Source organism: Amblyomma americanum, chromosome 6 (genome assembly GCF_052857255.1).
Source record: "Amblyomma americanum isolate KBUSLIRL-KWMA chromosome 6, ASM5285725v1, whole genome shotgun sequence".
Taxonomy (NCBI): Eukaryota; Metazoa; Arthropoda; class Arachnida; order Ixodida; family Ixodidae; genus Amblyomma; species Amblyomma americanum.
The window spans coordinates 121,320,481-121,342,464 of NC_135502.1; the positions used below are offsets into that span (position 1 = coordinate 121,320,481).

Sequence of the window (21,984 nt, forward strand, 5' to 3'; positions counted from 1 at the left end):
TATGGTCGAATAGTGGCCTTTCGGATACCGGCATATCTTGGCTACCTCTAGGCATTTCCAGTATTTTCCGAGATCTGTGCAGAATTATCGCATGCATTTAGAGGTCCCGTCCGTGGTTTTCAATGCCGTGCGACTTATAGCTGTATATGCAATTGGTTCGAACTCCCATTAAAATTTCAAAACTGCATGCAGTATTTTCGTTGCATATGTATTTTGATTTGCAAACAATATTTCATGCACATTTTTTACTTAATGTCCAGCAGCTACCAAATGAAACAAGCAAAGAGGAATTTCAGAAAAATGTTTTTTTATTTTTCATGTGCCCGTGGGGCAATGACCCATGTGGCAAGGGTGCTACGTGGGGTGGCTGGGCGTGAGGAGGAGGCTGTGAGGGGGGCAGGGGAAGGGGCAGAGCTTGGGTGGACGGTGGCTGGGCGTGAGGAGGAGGCTGTGGGGGAGGGGGGGCAGAGCTTGGGTGGACCCCTGAGGGGGACATGATGGCCATGCCTGGAGGGGTTGCAGGGCAGGAGGCTGAGGGCGCGCCTGGGCAGGGTGCTGACCCAGTACAGGGGTTAACAGGTGGCGCTTGAGCGTGAGACTCAGGAGGCTCGAAAGCTTGGGCATAGCGCCTCTTTCGGCCGCCCCCTCGGTCGCACGCACCGGGCAGCCACCTGCCAATGAAACCCTGTGCTGCCAGGATGTAGACACCCTGCCTCTCGCAGATGACATCTGTGCAAGGTGAGTGTGCATTAAGACGAAGAAATGCAACTTTTAAAACTATACATTTCCTGCAAGCATATGAAAATCCAAGTTCATGATTTGACACAGAAAAACCACACGTTACTGACACACAAGGTATCCCAACAAACAACACAAGTACTGTACAGTAGTGAAATGCAAAAAAATGAGCTATCATGAAGACACTGCAGTCAACGTCAAAGCGGCCATTGCAGGGAAGTTCATGACAACGGATTACAATATGACAAATGGAAATGATTGGTTTGATTGAGGGCATCTGCTGCTTCTTTATGGAGTTTTATGACTAAGGCCCCCAAACTAATCACGTAAACACAGCAACAGAATATTCATCAGCTGTTATAAAAAATTACAGTAAGATACAGCAAGATACAGCAAGAAAATAGCTTGGAAAAACTTGTACATGTTTAAAAGCAGGAATCTCAATATTTCTAAATTAAAAGCTACAGCAATTCAAAATCAGGTATACCTGTTGCCACCCTGCACAGCTTTGTGCCAACGAATGGCCGTTTTCCTTTCCTCCCCCGCAGGCTGAATAGTCTCTGCACAGCCACCCCCATCACAGCACTCATCACATTCGCCGCCACCTCCTTTAAATTGTTCCCGCCTAGGCGGAGAAGCTGCTTCTTCTGAAAGGAAAAATTTGCAGTTGCCCAACGGTTATTTCACATGAAAAATCACATTCTATGACCACTTAACTTGTAGAACCCAATAGCAAAGACAACGGTGTGACTTCGAAAGTAATCGTAGTATACCTGCTTCAACACAGCAGCAATTATAGTGGTGTTTTTACACCTCATGTGAAACACTTCTTACATTTTGACCACCGTAACAGCATCAAGAAGTTCAATATTAAATTGTTTAGCACTCGTAAGGGAATACTCCACGGTGATTCATGTCTTATGCATCACTGCAGAGAAAATATGCAACTAAAATTAGCATCTATGGTTCTTGAAACTGTCCTGGTTGGAGTGGAGTACTGCACTTCAATTAATGAAAGGCATAAAAAGCAATAGCCAGGCAAAAGGCTGATCAAAGCTGTCTCCTTAATTGGAAAACAACGAATAATGTAAAAAATTAGCTCCGAAACAGCACTCCCAGTCAATCGTCTCAAACCAATAATTAAAATAATTTGTGTGCCACCTTAACTCAGCCAAACTTTGTGAACAAAATATATACCAAAAAATAGACTTAACATTACACTACACTAGCTTCATGAGGCTCAATACTTTGATGGAATGTGCCACAAATAGTATAGTAGAGCATAACATAGTCCTGTGAATAAATAAATCAAGACAGCCTTAAAATATCTTTTGAAAGCATTGTTAGCAGCACAGATACAGTACTCTGTAATTCAAACTTCAAGGTAACAGAGATTTTCGTCTGAATCATCAGAGTTGCACCCTCATATATCCAAGCAGGTAAACCTTGCCTTAGTACCCCATCAGTATCAGTGAAGAACTTGCTCATGTGGCCAAGCATGTGCTATATGTCAATGACAGCATATAATTACTAATCAAAATGTTAATTACTCTTAATTCTCGCCCTGTTTCCTTCGCACCTTTTCCATCAGCTGAAATTGTGCTATATACCCCAATACAGCTGTGCTGTCCGTGTTAATTTCTTTCCTTTGTACCATCTTGTGTGCTTTGTTGCAGAGGTCATGAACCCTAGTTGATGCTTTTAAACGAATATGCCATGTGAACTACAAGCACTGAACTAGTAGGAAGCTAATGACAACAGGCCTGACCTACCACTAGCTGCCGTGAAAGCGGCAATGGGGATTAATTGCATAGTGCCTGCAGTCAGCTTATCGCCAAGGATCTTGATAAGGAGCACACGACTGTGCTTGGGAGCTTAGAAAGTGCATTAAATAGGGTCTATTTCGAAGAAACGTTCAATCCGATTTTAGAAGGAACAGAAACAATGCATTCATTTCGAATGTAGAAGAAGCAAAAACATTTAAGGCACTTATTTCGAATCAAAAAGAAACAAAAGTTAATTCTGTAAGGGAGTTTGGATTTTTCACTGTAATACAGGAATTAGACTTAGTATAAAGTAATCTACGCAACTGTCATGTTCGGTATAAGTGGGCGCGACTGTTTCCGGAATTTTCAGTTGTAATAAAACAGACTATTAACAATGTCACAGTAACCCTACTATGTGCGGACTTTTCAAAATTCATCCATTCCCACTATATTAGCTGAAAACTTATTCAAGAACAGCATGATTATGGCTTAGGCATGGCAAGCATCTACTTCTGGGGCTCAGATTTTTCAATAAATATCTCAACTACATTAAGCACCCAAAAGACTACTGTAATAAAACATTGAATGAAAAATTAAATTACCAGGGTAGCTGCTACTCTATCATCTCTGACAGCAGCTTCTGCCGCCTCAAAATCTTCAATAGTGAAGGCTGGCAGCTGAGGGCACAGTGGCGGGAGGGAGCACACGGGAGGAGACGGTGACCGTGTCCTCGGCTCTTGCTGAGCTTGCTCCAGCCGGCTCAGCCTCTGCAGGATTTCCCGCTGCTGCTGCCGTATTTCTAGCAGCAGCCGCAGCACCTTGAGCATTGTCGCTGAAACGAGCAAGGTTTCCAGTGAGGGCAGGCTTTCACAGCAGATGTATATATTTACACCTCAAGGACGCAATATGAGCAATATACTGCATTTACACGCTTGCAAGTCGACCTATTGTTTTCAAATTTGAAAATCCGAAATGCTGGTGTCGGCTTGCAATCGAAAATCAGAGCACGGCACCATAAATAAAGGGGAGACAAACTAGTATCAGGGATGATGCGGTAAATGAAATTTTATGTTTGCTCCACAGCTCTGCCCGGAATTTTCTGCATGGTTCTTGAGAAGGATTTTTCGTTTTCCTTTTTACTTTTAGCTGTATGCTCAGCACTCTTGGGAGTGTTGATAGTTGATGAAAGGGGCACTGTTCCAATTGCAGTGGAACTGCCACTCAGAACAGCAACGCTTGCAGGGAGTGCCGGTACCTGATGAAAACCTAAAAACAGCGCCATAAAGACAGACTAGAAGATGGGCGAGCGCTGTTTTTGGTTCTTCAATGATGCACCAGCTCACTCTGTTGTTGGTTCTTCTGCAGCTGACAAAAGAGCTGATGCCACGCACACAGTTTCTCTGTGGCTGTTTGATGCATGTAATGTCTCCTGGCTACATATTTTACCAGTTTGTAATGCGGCGCTTCATCAATTGTGCTCAGGGCCAAGTAGCGGCGCGTTCACACTTGGACATTCGGCAGCGAGAACGAGCGGAATCCGCTGCCGCGGCAGAGATTGCGCCGAAATACCAAGCGGTAAGCCTGATCGGTCCAGGACCGAATTCTGCCACCGGAAAAAAATCCGCCGAATCCCGTCAGCCAATAGGAAGGAGAGTACGAAGTTCGGCAACAAACATGGCGACGCCCTTCGGTGCGGGACGCCTCGTTTGGGACTGAATTCGTCGCTGTTACTGCCTGTTTGAGCGCGTTCAATGCCCATAAAAGCGCCAGCGCTCTTTCGCTTTGTCTCATCTCACCCATAAAAAAAGTGTGAGTGATAAATGTGTTCTTTTTTATTTTAGGTGACGATCCTTTCCTTTTTTAAAAAAGGCTTGAGAGTAACCACCAGATGGCGCCACTAGGCTAATCTTATGTATTTAAAAGCGACAATGCTAGAAATTGCGTAACGTCTGGCAAAATAGCTGCATTTAGCGTAAGTAAGCGTGCATACAGTTATCGTACGTAGACAGCATGGATTAACCTCTTGCCATATCTGTGTACGCCTTGAGCAGACGACACACAGACGATGAGCGCAGACGAGGTGGTTGGGAAGTGTGAACGATGCAGCTTTTTCGGTGGCAGAGGATTTCGCTTGCTCTCTCCGCCGAGTGTCCAAGAGTGAATGCCCCATAAGCATTCGGTGCTTCTTCACGAATATGTTCAAGATGGCTGTCATCCTTCACAGAACAACTGCGCACCTGGCCGCAAGTTTGACATATCAGAACGGGTAATGCAAATGTGGTGGATGCCTCGAGGGAACATATTTGTGGCTGTTCTACACGTTGTCATGGTGAGGTTGTTTGTGAAGTGCGAGATTCTGCAGGATGATGAACTGCTGTGGAGGATTTCACTGGACGTCAGAACAATTAACACCCTGTGGGACTGCAGCATCGATGATGGTAATGTAAACCAACACTGGGCGTCAGCATGCTCTGCATTAAGCTACTAAATTGCCATTGAATCCACCACAAGGCACAGCTAAACACAAATGTATTTGTTCTCTACAACTGCTCTATCCCTTGCAGATCTATATATCACAAATGCACCATGCACTGACAATGCCTTAGTTAAAAATAGCTGCTCTGAATACTGTTCCTTCTATGTAACACCAGTTTTCTATTCAGCTTGGTTGCCATTTTGATTGCCGTCACATCATGGCAAGGATGGAAACAGCCATAAGTGTATTCTTCCATTGTGACAACAGCTGCCAGTGGGAGTGAGAAAGCACAGCAGGCTGGGCACATAAAAAATATATGCACAAAAACTAGAGAAACTGTATAGAGTACAGTGACCACTTTACAGTCCTGAGCCACAATCTGTAATGTTTGTTTTATTTCTATTGCTCCGTCCTTAAAGGGTTGTGGCTTTCTAGTGACATAGGCCAAGGGAAACAACAATAACAAAACCAAAACCACAATCCAGAACCAAAAAAAGAAATTAAAGGAAACAAACTGCTACTCGCCGGGAAAACACACTGCAACTAGTTAGTAGGAATGAGATAGAGCTGTGGAAGTGTCAAGTAGCAAATTTTATCACCGCTTAGATTCAGTACTTCTATTAAGAATTACTTGCAGCAGGCATATTTATACAAACAGTGGTCATTGTCAAAGCACACGTTTTGAAATATCCACGAACTAGGTCTCCTTTAAGGCAAAACAGAACTTCTACCAAGGCCTGTTTAGGCTCATACTTCAAAAAAATAGATTCTCATCCTATCCTCTCACTGGATTCTCGTCTTTTCAGGCTCTTCATATACAAGTAAAGAAAGCGAAAAGCCTTACGATCGCTAGTCGCTTCCTCCACATCCTCAAGGTCGCCTGCAGTGGAGGCCGAACTAGCCGGGCAGCCCGCAGTGCAATTTGCACCAGCTGGTGTGGCCGCCTCCACTGAGTGGCTAAGCAGGGCTGAAGTTGGACACGAACATGAAGCATTAGTGTTGATGCAGGAAGAACGGAAAAATTACTCAGTATAACACAGGTAATGCTACACAGATAATGACAAAATGCTACATCAGCACTTCTGCTGAAAGGATACATATATATAGACCGTAACTGCCTCGTATAGAATTAGCATTAGGCATTTATGAGCTCCCATTCATTAAGACCATGCTTGTTCAGGGTGTCATCTCATTCTACCAGATTTAGTAATTTAAACTGCTCCTTTATTCTGGCGGACCCTCAAAAACACAAAAAGCCTTAACGAAGCTGTATGCTGCCCCAGCTGGTATCATGCTGCAAATTTAAAAGCACAAGAACAACTTGAATGAGAGAACTGCAGAGTTGAGTTGTATGCTACAGGTGGGATTAGCCTTGCTTATTCTGCTGGCAATTGATCCACCGTAGCCTCACATATGTTAACAACGACCTAAAACCTGTCGGATCTTCCCCATTATGCACACAGTCACTTATAATAGTACATATTCCACTCCCGCAGTCACTATCCATGTACGCACTCCCTCACAGTATAAAATAGTCCACTCCAGAAGGCAGCATCTACACACACATTCAATCACTTTAGACTATAATCCGGAACCGGACTATGGTCTACTATAGTCGTAGAACTACTATAGTAGAACCGGAGAGGACAAGCGCTACTCATAGCAGTTTATTCAGACATTTCTGATAGCAGCCCACCAGCGCAGCTGTAGCGAGCATCGACTTGCATAAGGTAATCGCCAAATGCAGAACAAGAAAATTATAACTCAACAGCATACAATCAAAGGATGGTGCCACGTGTGTACAATGTATGATGACACCAAAACACGTACTATATAGTTACCATATTTTACTTGCACGTGGACAATTTCTGAAGCACGGTCACAGACCTTTCGCTCACGCACTTATCACCCAAAAGAGATGCTTCCAGTACCTCCTTCTCAAGTTCATTTTTTGCCTCCTCTCACGATTACAATCCTGTGCAGTTCAGGAAAGCATTCAAGACAGTTACCAAAATGAAGTTTTGATCCGCTGTCTGTTCCAAAAGAGTATTCTGGAAAACTTCATTTTTGTTTTTACTTTGGCCCTTGGATTTCCTTAAAATGTCTTTGCAGTCGACACAACACAGCTGTAAGTTCAGCCCAAAGAAATAAAAGTACCCAAGGAGTCTTTGCTTCTGTGAGACTGCTGCGAACGGGTGATGCACCAATCCGCCTGCTCTGCCGGAAGCACACACTTCACTTCTTTCCTTGTGGTGCGTCGGTGATCACGGCATGCGCCTTTCTCTAATGCTTCACCTCCTCTCTGTGCTCAGTTTGAAAAAAAGTAATGCTAGAAGTGCCTTTCGGTCGGTTGTGTGGAAGCTTGCTGCTCTGTTATCGGGGGATTAATACATAGTCATACGCGCAGTGATGTTCAGAAACGCGTCCAAACCAAACACTTGCAACAATGAATGACAGCAACGCAAAGATAACACAAAAAATTGTATATATATGATTTTGCAGGACTGCAAAACTGGGGAGTGGGGCAGACATGGGACCTTTGAGAAAAGGGAACCGTGATTACTGATGCATCACCAGCAAAGAAGCGAAATATGCAGTTTCACCCAAAGAGCCTGAATGATAACAAATGTAGGAGTAGCGATTATACTGCCATTTTTTCATGCCTCACGTGACCTGTAACCACATGTTGACGTCGCGGTCATTGTTTAGCTGCTTAAACTGAAGCCAGAACAGCACAAGAAAATGGATTGTAAATTATATAGCAGAAAGAGGAAAATACCACACGGTAATCCATGTGTAACAATGCCTTACACAATATTTTAAAGATGAAAACACTACCCAAAAGGAATATATCTATATTCTTAATACACCGGCCAGTTTTACTGATGCACACTTTGCCATAGTTGAGTGGTGTCCTATAGGCTACACCAGCGCAGCAAGAACGTACATATTTTGGTGCTTCTTCTGGCAGCTAGTACGATAATATGGCTTTTCCTCTATAAGTCTTCATAACTGTAACAGCTTACGTGGCACAAAAAACACCAGCCGTATGCCATACTGAGAAGCAATTATCCTCAGCTTATGAGACTGTGCAGTTAGGGCATAACCTCATACTTTTCGAGATCAAAATATATGAGGTTCCAAGAACAAATGGTATTAGGTTACGCCCTACAGCACAAAGCTTTCATAGCCCGAAGAAAATCGCCTCTAAGTATGGCATACAGCTGGGAGTTTTGTACGCCATGTAAGCTGTCGCAGCTATGCAAGACTTGTAGAGGAAAGGCCGGATCGCCGTACTGACTGCCGGAAGAAGCACCAAAACGTGCATGTTCCTTGCTGCACTGGTGTCATCTATCGAATACCACACAGGTGTGGCAGTGTACATCAGCCAAATTGGCTGGTGTATTAACGACCGCCTCAGAGAGCGCCCACGCCCTTTGGAACAGGCGGTGGATAGAATCTGCCACTTCATTGTGGGGAATGCCACGGATGCTTCCCTGAAGTGCACAGGACTGCAATCGTGGGATATGGCAAAAAAACAAACTGAAAGGGAGATACCGAAATTGTTTCTTAGTCATGACTTACGAGGCTTAATGTCCCAAACCACCTTAGCTGGAGCAACTCAGTAGAGAGCTCCGATAGTTTCAGCCACCTGGTGTTCTTTAACGTGCACAGACATTGCACAGTACACGGGCGAGCATCTAGCATTCCACCTTCACTGAAGTGAGACCACTGCAGTCGGGATTGAGCCGGCACCTTTCGCGTCAGCAGCCAAGCACCTTAACCACAAAGCCATTGCGGCAATTTGTGTGTCGAGTGTATGAGCGAAAGGCTCTGTGACCATGCTTCAAAAAGAGCTGCTGTTCATGGGCAAGTCGCATATGGTTACTATAGTACATGCTTTGGTGTCAGCAAGCATTGTACACACGTAGCACCATCCGTTGATTACATTTTGATGAATTACAATTTTAAAATTCTCTCCTGCCTTTGGCAGTTACATTGTGCAAGTCAATGCTGGCTATGACTTCACAGGTGGGCTGTTAATGAAAAATGTTTCTTATAAACCCAGTTGTGAGCAGCGTTTGTCCCATCCAGTCCTCTTGTCCCTGTCTTCTGTGCACTTTTAAATTTTCAGTACAAAAACTATATTCTACCTTCCATCCTTTGCTTGAAAACAATGAAATGCTAAACTTCATGACTCAATTTTTACAGTACCTCACTACAATTGCTCTTCTCGGCAAACCTATCGTTGCAATGTTTTTTTAGGTGCCTTTTAAAATTGCCAGTCTCGCCAATGTAGACACTGTCACATTCGGAACACGGGACGCCGTAAACAACGCCCGGGTACATTTTTCTCAGAAAGAACGTCCGACATCAATCAGCGCATGCTTCAGTCTTCTGAGGGTACAGCGCATGCCTACACAGGTGTGACTGGTGATTTTAAAGGCACCAAAAAGAACATTGTAACAACGATAAAAACCAAGAAGTGATCTCTAAAGCCACCACCTAACACTCTGTATCAACTGGCCATGACATCGTCTAAGGATAGGGCACACGTGTTGACAACTGAAAGAATCTGTTCCGTTGCCTTCACCTCAAATTGTTCTTCAGCCCTTGAAAATAACTTCTCCATCTTGAAAGGTTTTCAAGGACTCGCATGGACTCTGTGGTAAAGGGGTTTTTGCTATGCAGGAAAGCAGACTTCATGCAATTTTGCAACAGGGTCTAAATTGAGCTCAAATTCATGAGTCACCCATATGCATTTTTTGCGATCAATAAAAAGCAGGCACGGCTAGAGGGTGGGTGTCCCCCCTTTCTCCTATGTGATATTACCATAAATTCACTAAGCCATAACTGAAACAATGCAAATCTAAAGACTAAACACAGATAAAGGCTTACAGGGTGGTGATATCAGCCGGGGTGGCGATGGCAGCTGGGGTGGTGGCGACGGGAGCCGGGGTGGTGGCGATGGCAGCCGGGGTGGTGGCGATGGCAGCCGGGGTGGTGGCGATGGCAGCCGGGGTGGCGATGGCAGCCGGACTTCCGGCCCATCCGGACCTTCATTGCCTAAACAGAAAAATGCGTGCATATTTTGAATATGCATTAATTTTACTAATGTTTAAAAATTTAGGATTTTCCACTTAGCAGAAATTGCAGAGCTTTCCACTGCAGAGCTCATCTCATAATTTTAGCCTTTTTCTCTGCATTCTTGTATGATCCTGCAAAAGATTAGAGATCAAACACCCAACTCAAATGCAGTCCACACTAAAATTGCTGCTTCACATGAAAATAAGGCAAACATTTAATGCAACAATTCCTGGATATTACTTTTAATGCAATAATTCCTGGCTATTACAAACACAAACACTTTACAGTAGGCATCTTGAAGCAGCCTGTGGGCTAGAAAGGAAATGTAGGGAAGGGATGTAGATTATCATGTGACCTTGGTGGCCAAGCACACTGCCTCTGTGGTAGCATCAGTGTCCTTTGCTGCATATGTGGTTTATTTCCTGCTAGGCTGGAAGGTGGTAAACGATAATGCACGACAGTTTTCCACTATAATTTGTACGCACAAGGTGCCACAGCTGGCACAGGGCAGGGTCAACTGGAGGGACATTGGAAAAGCCTTTGTTCTGTAGTCAATGCAATTAGACTGATAATGACAACTACATATGAAAAGAAATTTTCTGCTTAGATACTGATCAGTGGCACAAATATTTCCTGTTTTTATATCTGGGCAGTGTGCCGATAACATATGGGTATGTGAACAAAAACCTGAAGTGCGGCAGTTTTGATCGTAGTATATAAAGTGTCATGCATGCTAAATAATGATGCCTTTTGCGTGATCAGCACGATTACTGCAAGTTTTCTCTGATTGACAATGATATGCTATTTTGCAATTAGTTTATGCTCAGTATGCATCCTTCTGTGATGCCTCAATTACTGGCCTGTTATTTACAAGCAGCAGTAGAGGTCCGGGTTGCTACAAGGTAAAATGCACATGGTAAAGAAGTCTGAAGAAACAAGCTATTAATAGCACCATTCCCCATGCATGTGCCACAGAGGCAAGAGCTAGGCAGCTTAAGTAGGTGGAGGATATAAACTTGGGTGCACACATACGCCCCACTGCTAGCTCTATCTTTGTTGCACCAGAGCCTGTAGGCCTTCAAAGTGTACCTCCAAAGTCATAGTACATGTCAGCATAGTCATGCCCATTTCTTCAATTGCATTGTCACATGTGTCCGAAGCTGAAGGGAGCAAGCATGATATATGATTAACCTGACAGAATGAAAGCAGGTGCCAAGGGCCAAGACAACGCTAAAATGGTGCCCTTCCTGGAATAGGCCTCCGCCATATTTCCAAAATAACGAGGTGGTGCTGCAGTGGCTAGCAGCCACACAGCAGGCAAAAGGCCAGGAAGCCAAACATTGGAGAGGTTTTGATTATGTATTTTGGAACCTTAAGGTGCAATTTAAGTTTACTTGCATCACAAGAGCGGTAGGTGCTTCGAGCTTAGCAATTTCACATGAAGTACAGGTTCGCCCACCTCCAGTTTGAACACTGCTCCGGGCAACCGCTGCTCTGCGCAGTGCCTCTCAAGTGCCTGGGTAACTAGCGTGCAGGTGCAGTGAAAACCACAGGCGTGGCTTTCGCCCCGTCCTCTGCTGCAGCGCGCCAGAACCGCTAGATTGAGCTCACCTTGCAGTGAAGACCACTTTCGCATTCAGCGCAGAGTGCCCAGGGAATTACTATTGTCAACACATCAACTTAGAAGTCCAGCACCTGAACGTGTTTGAGATCTGCATCCCTGGTAGCAAAGGCTTTTCGTTATCGTTTTTTTTTGCAATCAACACATAATAAAAGGCAGATACAGACAAAAACTTTGTCCAAGTTTGAGTTCAAGCGGTTTACTTGGAGGCTAGCGCCACCACTTAGCTGAAATATTTTATAATTTCAAGCACTTCTTGCCCAGCAGCCAGAATAAGCCGGTTACACATGAGTGCATTCATCCGTTCTCCATCCATCCATGTAATCCTCATTGTCTTGCAAAGTGTTTCACTCATCAGTTCATTAGCTTAACCCCTTAACAAATCGGTTGCCGAGCACTGAAGATGTTGGAAAGATACAGTGACTCAGTACCACTACATTACACACTACCGCTTGTGCACTCAATTATAGTAGGATACAACGTAAAAAAACGGCAGTTTGTAACGCTGGGCCATAATACACAGAATCCTGTATTTCTCCCCTGGCCAGTCAGAACAGTAAGTGAAATCAGCTTCCTAATGTGCAACTATATTGAATTATGAAACCAGCCACGCACCAAAATTCTAGAATACAGACCTTATAAGTTTTTCCTGTGATTAGCTTCTAGCTTGCGCTGAAAGAACTTTTAACAACGGACTACTTTGTCGTGGAGGCATTCTGTGCAGTGGCCCTGAATGTGGGCAGTTTCACTGCGGTACCGTCGATGCCAAGAGGCACTGCTTATACAGAGTGGCCAGTTTTTCTAGCACAATAGCCCCACCATCCTTCAACAAATCTGTAGTTACCGCGTCCTACGCAGCTGCTTTCCCCTTTTTCATAGCTTCTAAAGCTTTCTTAACCTCGGTCTTCACTGCTTCCAGACTGCCACAGTTCTTTAGGAATGCTCGATTTTCTCCTTATTATACTTCCTTATGTCTTATACTTTACGCCTGTTGATCAGCTTTGATAGCTCTGCCAGTTCTATCTTGTCTGTTGGGTTGGAGGCTTTCACACTTTCTCATGTCTTATCAAATCTTTCATCTGCTTGGATAGTTTACTGGTAAAGAACTTCTTCCCTGCACTCCTCCCCCTGAACTACTTCTTCACTGCACTCGGTAATATCACTGAAATTATTGCTCACTGCGTCTACACGGAGGTTGTCTTCCTCGGTTGAAGCTGAATATGTGTTCTGTAGCGAAATCCTGAATTATTCTACCTCCCCTCTCACCGCTAATTTGTTGATGGACTTCTTTACTAGTCTTTTCCGTTCCCTCTTCAAGTCCAGACTAATTTGAGACCTTACCAATCTGTGGTCACTGCATCACACCTTTCTGATTACTTCCACATGCTGCACAATGCCAGGGTTAGAACACAGTTTGAAGTCAATTTTATTTTTATTCTCCTCGTTAGGGCTTTTCGATGTCCACTTTCGGTTCTTCCGTTTTCTAAAGAAAGTATTCATGATTCGCAAGTTATTGCGTTGAGCGAACTCAATACCTACCTTCTGCTATTCCTAGTGCCAATGCCATATTCATCTACTGCCTGGTCTCCAGCCTGCTTTTTGCCAACATTGACACTGAAGTCTCCCATTTGTACAGAATACTGCATTTTTACTTTCCCCATTGCCAATTCTACATTTCACAGAAGCTTTCCACTGCCTGGTCATTATGACTATATGCAGGCGATTAGGCCTGTGGGAAGACAGCTAGCCGTTCTCATGTGGGCTCTGCAAGAAACAGGCAAGCGTTGGCAAGGCTGACATATTCAGTTGATCTACTTAAATTAGGGCATGAGGCAGGCACTTGTGTGTGTTGAAAGCTCCAGCAACGCACACTGGTGACACACTAAGCTATCTGTGTATAAAAGACAAAATCTGTGTTAATTTTTTGTAAGGCTTTTAATGACTGATCACCAACCACGTGCAGTAATTTTGGTTTCAAAGCTGCCCCTGTCTTGTGCGCACAATGCTTTTGCTTACTTAAAACTAACAGGTACATGCGCATGCATCGACTGACAGCACAGCTTGTTGGTGCGCACTTTCAAATGATGCGGTAGACATCAGTGTATACACAGATCACTGCGTATTATTCGCCTAAAACCGTTAAATAATTTATACAGTTGACTCCCAATATTTTTAAGCCTCTTAATTGGAATTTCCAGTTAATTAGAAGTGAAGCATATTTTGGTCCCGTCAGTTTAGCATATAACCCTAAAGAAGAAATCACTCGATAATTGAACATTATTATATAGACTGGGTTCCTGATAACTGCACTGTCATGGTGCAGCAAATGTTGCAATGCAGAGAGACATCCTTCTGTTTGTATGATTTCTCTGTGCTGCTTGCTGGCAGCAGAAATATTTCATAATGATATCAGCAGCTCTTCTATCTCATTACTTTCAAGCAATTCGTGGAACAGCGTTACAAATATATATTGTCACAGCAAAAGTGATGCAAGAAAGTACCAGTGGAGCCTTCAAGTGACAAAGCAAACCATCCGATTCTGTACACCTTTCTTTCTTCGACTAGTTCACAGTGCCACTGCAATGTGGAGTCAAATTTCATGCACATTAGCAAAACATTGTAGTAGATAAGCTTGTTAGCATGAAATCCATTTGCAACAAAGGTCGATGACCGCCATAAAAATGGAACGGCTAAAACAGACATTTTGGGGTTTCCTTCGTTACAGCAAGGTTCAACTGAATAATTTTAAACATCAGCAATTATTCGCCAATTATAAGGCTCTGATTTCCAAATTCAAGAGTGCACACTGCCGCTCTTGAAGGCCTTCGAAATCACCACCAAGTTTCGTGCTGCTTCACTGTCTCAATACATTATACATGGCCCGCATGTTGCATTCAGTGCCCATGGGTTGCCAGGCGGCCATGCTGTGCTGAACCACTGCCAGACTGCCTCTAGCTTACCGCTGCCTCTGTTTGCTCACACAGAGTTGATTCCCGTCCATCCGCAGCTTCACTATGGTATTGTGCATTAGCCTCAGTGGCTCCAATCATAGCGACAGGTACAGGCACAAGAAGAAGCAGACTAACATGAACTTAGCACAAGAACTCCAAGATCCCAGAGCACAAACAGCTGCAGGTTGTGGCTGGCTCGGACTAAGCAAGACCATTTGGACCCCAAGAGCCTCAATTTACAAGAGTACAGAGTGCACTTTGTGACAGATAAGAGGTTTGGGTCGTGAACTTAATGTCTGCGAAGCTATGGTGAGCAAGGACTACACCCTGAAGAAGTGAATGTTTTTGTTTCGAGTGAGGCCATCTGACTTGTTTGACAACCCAAACACGGACTGGGCCCTGCGTCACTGCATATACCTTGGCTACAGCACTAGGCAAAGTGGTTCATCACCACGGCCACAGCCAGCAACAACGGCAGAAAGGACAGCATGCTTTAGGTATCGCCGAGCTTTAGGTATCGTCGACTCGTTGCAGACAGGATCCTCGACCAGCAGCTCGTGAAGTATTTTTGTACCTCCAATGATTTGAGGTTTCCATTCTTTCTAATGTCACAAAGCTGGAAGAGTAAACTAGATAGTTCACGATCCCTGTGGGTCACTTCAGACCACATCATCATCTATCATTGCATCGTAACCCGGCCACACTATATATGCATGCATATTGTCGCACATTTCCACCTTTTTTCTGCAGCGCACATGCACCGATCCAGCAAGTTCAAAGTAATAGCCTGCATTGAATAGCCGATTCCCCTGTGGAGGCAGCATCACGCCTGAAAGGATAAAGAAATAATCCAAAGCATCTAAGGAGCAGTCAGGCCACGCAAGGCGGACGGTCTGGGATCGAGTGGTTTGGCGGCATGGCCGCCAGCGCTTGATAGGAGCAGAAGTCACGTCACGAGCAAGCCATGTATTGATTCAATTGCTGCTGCAGCTAACTGTGCAGCAACTAGTGTTCATAGGGGCAGAAGTCACGTCACGAGCAAGCCATGTATTGACTCAATTGCTGCTGCAGCTAACTGTGCAGCAACTAGTGTTCATCTCCTGAGTCGTAGACAATTGGTTTGAAAGTCATTGAAATGCCCATGTGATAGAGATATCTTTTCAATCACGAGCGATAAACTTGGACAAGAACAAAGCACAGTCAGTCCTAAATGTTTTCAAACCTGGAGAGTCCAGTGACCTGGAAACTGGATATCACCATAAAACAAGGCATTGCAGTGTTTGAGATCACATGCGAATTTGGACTGGCAATCGCTTTTGATGCAGATGAAGCAATGACATCAGCTCACAAATGCATGTGTGCATCATTCATTAGCCTCCGAGTTTTGAAAAGATTAGTCACTTGACAGGCTAGGAAAAGGCGCCCGTGTGCTGTGAAGCGTTGGCGCACGTTAAAGACGGTTAAAAAATCCGGGACCCTCCAATACAGCACCCGTCACAGCCCATGCGTCGCTTCGGGATGCTAGACACCACAATTCACAATTGCACACATAGCGTTATCCCGGCAATAAAACCACTTACTGCATGTTGTGACGACAGCGACTGGGCAGCGGAACCACTCGCACCCTGGGGCGGATGGGTCCGCCTCCTCTCGAGCGAGGCGGATTACCTCCGCGGCTCGCCTTTTCGGCCAGTGGCAATGCTGCCAATCGTGGGAGAGCCACCCGACAGGGACGACAGCCAAGCTGTCGTCCTGCATCGTGAACTTCACGACCGCAAACGGTTTTGGTGGCATGCTGCAAGGAGTAAAGCGATGCAAACAAAGATCAGTGCCTAAACTGATTTTTCACAAGCTCGCTCGCCCTATTCTCATGTTCCTCTCGCACGAAGGCCTCGCGACACATCTCAGAAGTAATACAACGCAGCGTTAAGAAAATAAGTGCATGAAAAAGGCATACAATTGAAGATGCACATGTCGTCGGGCCGAACCCATGTGGCAAGCTAGCCTCCCACATGACTATAAAATAGTACAATTACAGAACAAGGCAACAAATGACGCCTCTCCCCTTATTGCTACTCATGACAGTAGGCTCATGAGGAAACAAAACAGCATAAATACTTACGCAAGTGGCGGGCTTGAAGATCACGGGAAAACACGGTGTAAACGCAGCGACGACCGAACAAAGAAAGAGATGGCATCCGTCGGAGCGGTCGGACGGGCAGCAAGGGTTGCCAGATAGCTCCAAGCACAGGTAGCCAAGCTGGCCTCCGTAGTAGCCCAAATAAAGCCAAAAAACTTTGTTTTTGCATGGAAAACTCCTTAGCCATATTAAACTATTTTTCGCAAGTATATCTACATAATACTATTAGAAGTAGCGCAAGGCTTGCCTGCAAGCGAATTCATGATTAAGCAAATGTGGTGTTTATCATAAACGTCGTGTTTTATTTTTTTCTCAAAGCATAGCAGTATCGGGAAAATAACAACACGCAAAAAACATCGCACAATAAACTCACTCAGTAATGATATGCATTCAGCAATGCAGTATAGGTACAGCTCACGACATTTTCACTAAACACAATAAAATAAATACACTACAATAAATTCCAAGACAAACTCTAGTACAGAGGTTGCGGCTAGACAAGATATAGCACAATAGACGGAAGTAGTCATGAGAGGGATCTCAGGCATCGTGACCTGATTCGAAGGGGAAAAGTTTGGCCCATACATGGTCAGTGACCTTCAAATTCATCAGTATCATGCCTGACCATGGAGACGAACTTTCGTCGAGCCCTAGCATATATGTGTTCCCATTGATGTCTGAGCTGGCATTATCTTTGTTGTCCCTACCGTCATCAAACGCAGCCGCCGAACAAATGTTCAGCCAGGTCTCGTTCACTATAAAACCCACCTGCGAAATAGAATGTAGATCTATAACTAGACTTTGCAAGCGCTCCTTCATGTACGTGAAGTTTGGTATGGCCGGGAATGGAGGCTGCTAGAAGGATTTTAAACCGGCCAAAAATTTTTGTCCCGGCTCAGCGCTAAGACGTAGCTGAGCATTTGTTTGACGGCTGCGTTTGATGACGGCAGTGACAACAAAGAGAGTGCCAGCTCAGACATCAATGGGAAAGTCCGTCTGGAGGCATGATATACTGATGAATTTGAAAGTCACTGACCATGTCCAGGTTACGATAGATGTTTCTGAACCCATACGTACGGCTCATCACCTCGACATGCGCGGTCATGTGACCATCAACTTCATCAGCGGGAACGTCTATCGGCTTTCCAACATTTTTTGCGTTTATCACGCAGAACCGGGTATTGTCTGACAGATCGTCAACTTCCGTTAGAGCACGCGATTGTCAGATTCGATTGCATAAATTGACTTTGTTGCTACGAAATCACCGAATGAACAATAGACAAAAACGATGGAGTTCGGGTCGGCGCCGGTCACTCAGAAGCTTTAGGTTCGCAGTAATGCCTCTTCAGCTCACTTTTAATGCAGGAAAAAAAAAAGAAACGCTGCGGCACCTATCCAGCAGGAAACGTTTGTCAGAGATGCTGATCAGGGGAAGATATTTTGTGGCTGTCTAGAAAAAACACTACCGCATGCCATGAAATGTAACATATGGGCTGCTCCCATTCGGTGTTGTCGTTCTGAGTAGCTGCACGCAACTCAGCGTTTTCGCAAAAGAATTGGCGTAGTTACCGTACGGTAGAGCTAAAGCTCGCCGGACAGGGGCCGGGGTCTTCCACCGAAGCCCTTGTTCGTTCGCTCAAATTAATTTCACCGAATACAAATCCAACAAAAGGCAAATTTTGATCACCGGTGTATATTTCCATATATATTCTTTCTGCGTAGCAGCGTTCTCTACTTTTCAATGCACCGATTAAAGCGGCCTTCCAGTATAGCCAATTTATTCACAATTAATCGCAAGGCAGGTGCTATGCTGAGCCAACTTGACGCACGCAATTAAGCCGTTAGGTGTATGCGGGAAGATAAGATGTCTAGCACGGCCGCCATCACCTCGGACTATATTACGAATAATCAGCGGCGTCACATGAGGCCGGCGTACGTTTCTCCGTACTCATGCTGCCGTTTTGGAGTACCTGTGCTTCATTTGAAAGCCCGACGTAAAGGAATCTAGTACATTATATGAAAAGCAGTCAATGTGGGGGTAGCCCACGCACTTTAGAACCACGCTAGAACCACGCATTTTGTGCCTTGAGTTTTGTGTAAAGGCTGTTGGGCTGATGCCCCGTCTGTCCCGAGGCCCACACAATATTTCACAACAAGTTTTCCACCAGCTATCAGCGCTTAAATAGAGAAAATAGCCTCTCCGCAGCGATCACTGGCACAAAGCCGAGAAAGGCTGTAAACAAATCACAAAAAAATATAAATTACAGACAGTGGCTACATTTGCTCCGGCAACTACAGTAGAGTGTAGCTCTCACTGGAGTGGATGGATGAGCGAGTCAAGGAGGCTATGACCTGAACAGTTATTAGCGAGTGGTGGTAAATATGGAGGTGCGGCACGACCGTATTTTAGACGCATTCTACTAAGACGTGCCGCTGCGGCCACTTATTTTCTCCGTGAATTAAAAATAAAAACAACTCAACTATTTTTTTATTTACTAAAGATAGTGACCTAATATAATACCGAATAATTCGCAACCGGAGGCCTTTTTTATGTACAGTGTTAACGCCTTTTTGTGATGTTTGTGCTTTTGTGCGCTGCGAGTATCTTCATTGTTAGGCCTCTTTTCGTTTTTAACTGAAGCTCTGAGCGGTTAGGTTTGTTGATTGTTCGTCACTCTGATCTTTAGCGCTCCGTCATGAGCATGGAGACGGAGGTCATGAGCAAGTGGCGGAGGTACCGTATCATCGAAAAAGAGTACAGGGAACTTTTCGAAGAGCTCGGTATCCGACGGCCACCGTCTACGCATCTGAAATCCTCCGGAAGCAAGAGAACGTGCGGCGAAGCGGCCTTGGACGTCGTCAGCGCCCCTCCACTCCCGCTACCGTCCGGAGCAAGCAAACGGCCGAATAGCGAAGCCTGCGCAGGTGGCGCTTGCGCTAGTGGCAGCGGACGAGCTATTTCGTCGCTACCTGCAGACCCGTCGATGCCATCTGTTCAGAGCGAGCTCAACGAGCAGGCTTATGTGTCCGAGAGTTGCGCTGAAAGCCTTTCTAGTGAGCATACCGCTTCCTCGTGCGACTCAAGCGATGAGACCTCGTCCACGAACAGCCTTACTGCTGAGAACGTGGAAATGTGCCAGCCTCATGAGGAGTCTTCTGAGCTTTGTTATCGCCATCTCTCGACAGCGCAGGAGTTAGCTAGCAGAGCTAGCAAGCACAATTTGACGCACGCCTGCATCAACGATTTGCTGGACTTCTGCCGTCGGCGTGGGATTGTAGAGCTCCCGAAAGATGCAAGGACCATCATGCAGACGAAGCGGAAAGCTAATTTAGAACACGGCGACTCGTTTGTGCATTTTGGCCTTGCTGAGGGAATTCAGCATGCTGTTGGCCAAGGACCAGCGCCTGAGAATGTCGAGTTGCACGCAAATATTGATGGGCTGCCTCTGCATAGGAGTAGCCAGACTGCATGCACTCTGGCCAATTCTGTGCAGAGTAATTAACATCAAGAAATCTGAACCATTTATGGTCAGTGCGTACTGCGGTGCAGGGAAACCTCCGTGCCTCCAGGAATACCTCAGGCCTTTCATTGATGAAGTGCGCAACCTTAGTTGCAACGGACTGATGGTGAAAGTGGTGCACGTCAATGTGTGCTTAAAAGCCGTGATCTGTGACGCTCCAGCAAGGAGTTTCGTGAAGGCAATCACTGGCCACACAGGCTATCATGCCTGTGAACGTTGCAGCCAAAAAGGGCACTATCTGGAAAACAGGATGACTTTCCCTGACCTGCATGCACCACAGCGAACAGACTCCTCTTTTCGTTCGCAAGAGGATCGGCGCCATCACACTGGTGTTTCACCATTTACATCTCTGAACGTAGATATGGTGAAATGCTTTCCTACAGAGTATATGCATTTAGTCTGTTTGGGGGTTATGCGGCGGCTCCTTAGGAATTGGATATGCAAGGGGCACGCTGCCAGGCTGAGCCGGGCTGACAGGAGTGCACTCAACGACAAGCTGCGAGAAGCAGCAACTGCATTTCCAAAGTACTTTCAGAGGAAACCGACCGGCACCGAAGAACTCGACTGATGGAAGGCCACAGAGTTCAGGACTTTTTTTACTATACCTGGGGCCTGTTCTCCTGAAATCCATCCTGTCTGATGAGCTTTATAAGCATTTTTTATATTTGCATGTATCTGTTAGGGTACTTGCCTCTCCTCAGCATCACAGAGACCTCAACCAGTTTGCTCACGACCTGCTGCGGTACTTTGTGCAAGAATTTGGCAGACTGTACGGACAAAAACAACTCGTGTACAATGTGCACACCCTTGCACACTTGGCAGAGCAATGCCTGGAGCATGGCACTGTCGATAAGTTCAGTGCATTTCCATTTGAAAGTTACCTAGGAAAGGTAAAGAAGAGACTGCGGACAACAAATAAGCCTCTGGCGCAACTCAGCCGACGGATGGCGGAGGTGAGGGCGAGCACACCGCTCTCTACAGGACAAGTGGGTGGTGACGTGAAAGTCGGTGACTGCTTTCTGGTGGATAACTGCGCTGTAGTCATTGTTGATCTCCTGGGGGGCAATGCCAAAGCTGGCATCTTGCCAAATGGCAGAGAGTTTTTTAGAGTCCCAATTGACTCTTCAAGGATGGACGTGCGTCACTACAGTGCTCTTGGTCAAGAAACCAAAATCTGGCCCGTTTCGTACATCAAGAATAAAGTTCGATGTATAAAGCTTCTGTACAAGAGGGGGCATGTCGTTTTCCCTTTGCTTCACCTTCAGTGAGGCTTTACATTTCTGTTGTGCCTGAAGGATTATGTGCCTCTATTAAGATAGCTGCAGATTGCAGCATCTTGCTTGAAGTGTTAATTGGTGCTGCAGACAGCAACTTCTACATCACCATCCTTTGCATGGTTTGGATTTGGTTGTATGGGGCTTAACATCCCAAAGCGACTCAGGCTATGACAGACGCCATAGTAGAGGGGTCCAGAAATTTCGACCGCCATGCAGTTCTTTAACATGCACTGACATCGCACTGTACAAAGGCCTCTATAGTATTCAATGCTCCTCAAAATGTGGCTGCTGCAGCCCGGATGGAATCTGCATCTTTCAAGTCGGCAGCCAAGCACCATAACCACTGAGCCACCGTTGCATACTAGATCTGCATTGAAGCACTTGAAATTTCATCTTTTAGGGAACT

At 45.3% G+C, this 21,984-nt stretch overlaps 1 protein-coding gene across 1 annotated transcript; it reads right to left on the reverse strand.

The window, feature by feature from the left end:
• Window positions 1–292: 292 nt before the first annotated feature.
• LOC144095489 (uncharacterized) lies at window positions 293–17,300 on the reverse strand. Its single transcript, XM_077629215.1, has 7 exons — window positions 16,763–17,300; window positions 16,221–16,435; window positions 9,880–10,047; window positions 5,825–5,947; window positions 3,107–3,336; window positions 1,226–1,385; window positions 293–729 (listed from the first exon to the last, which is right to left on the reverse strand). Exons 2-7 carry the CDS (start codon window positions 16,432–16,434, stop codon window positions 293–295), a joined length of 1,332 nt encoding a protein of 443 aa, XP_077485341.1. The 5' UTR covers window position 16,435; window positions 16,763–17,300.
• Window positions 17,301–21,984: the final 4,684 nt, after the last annotated feature.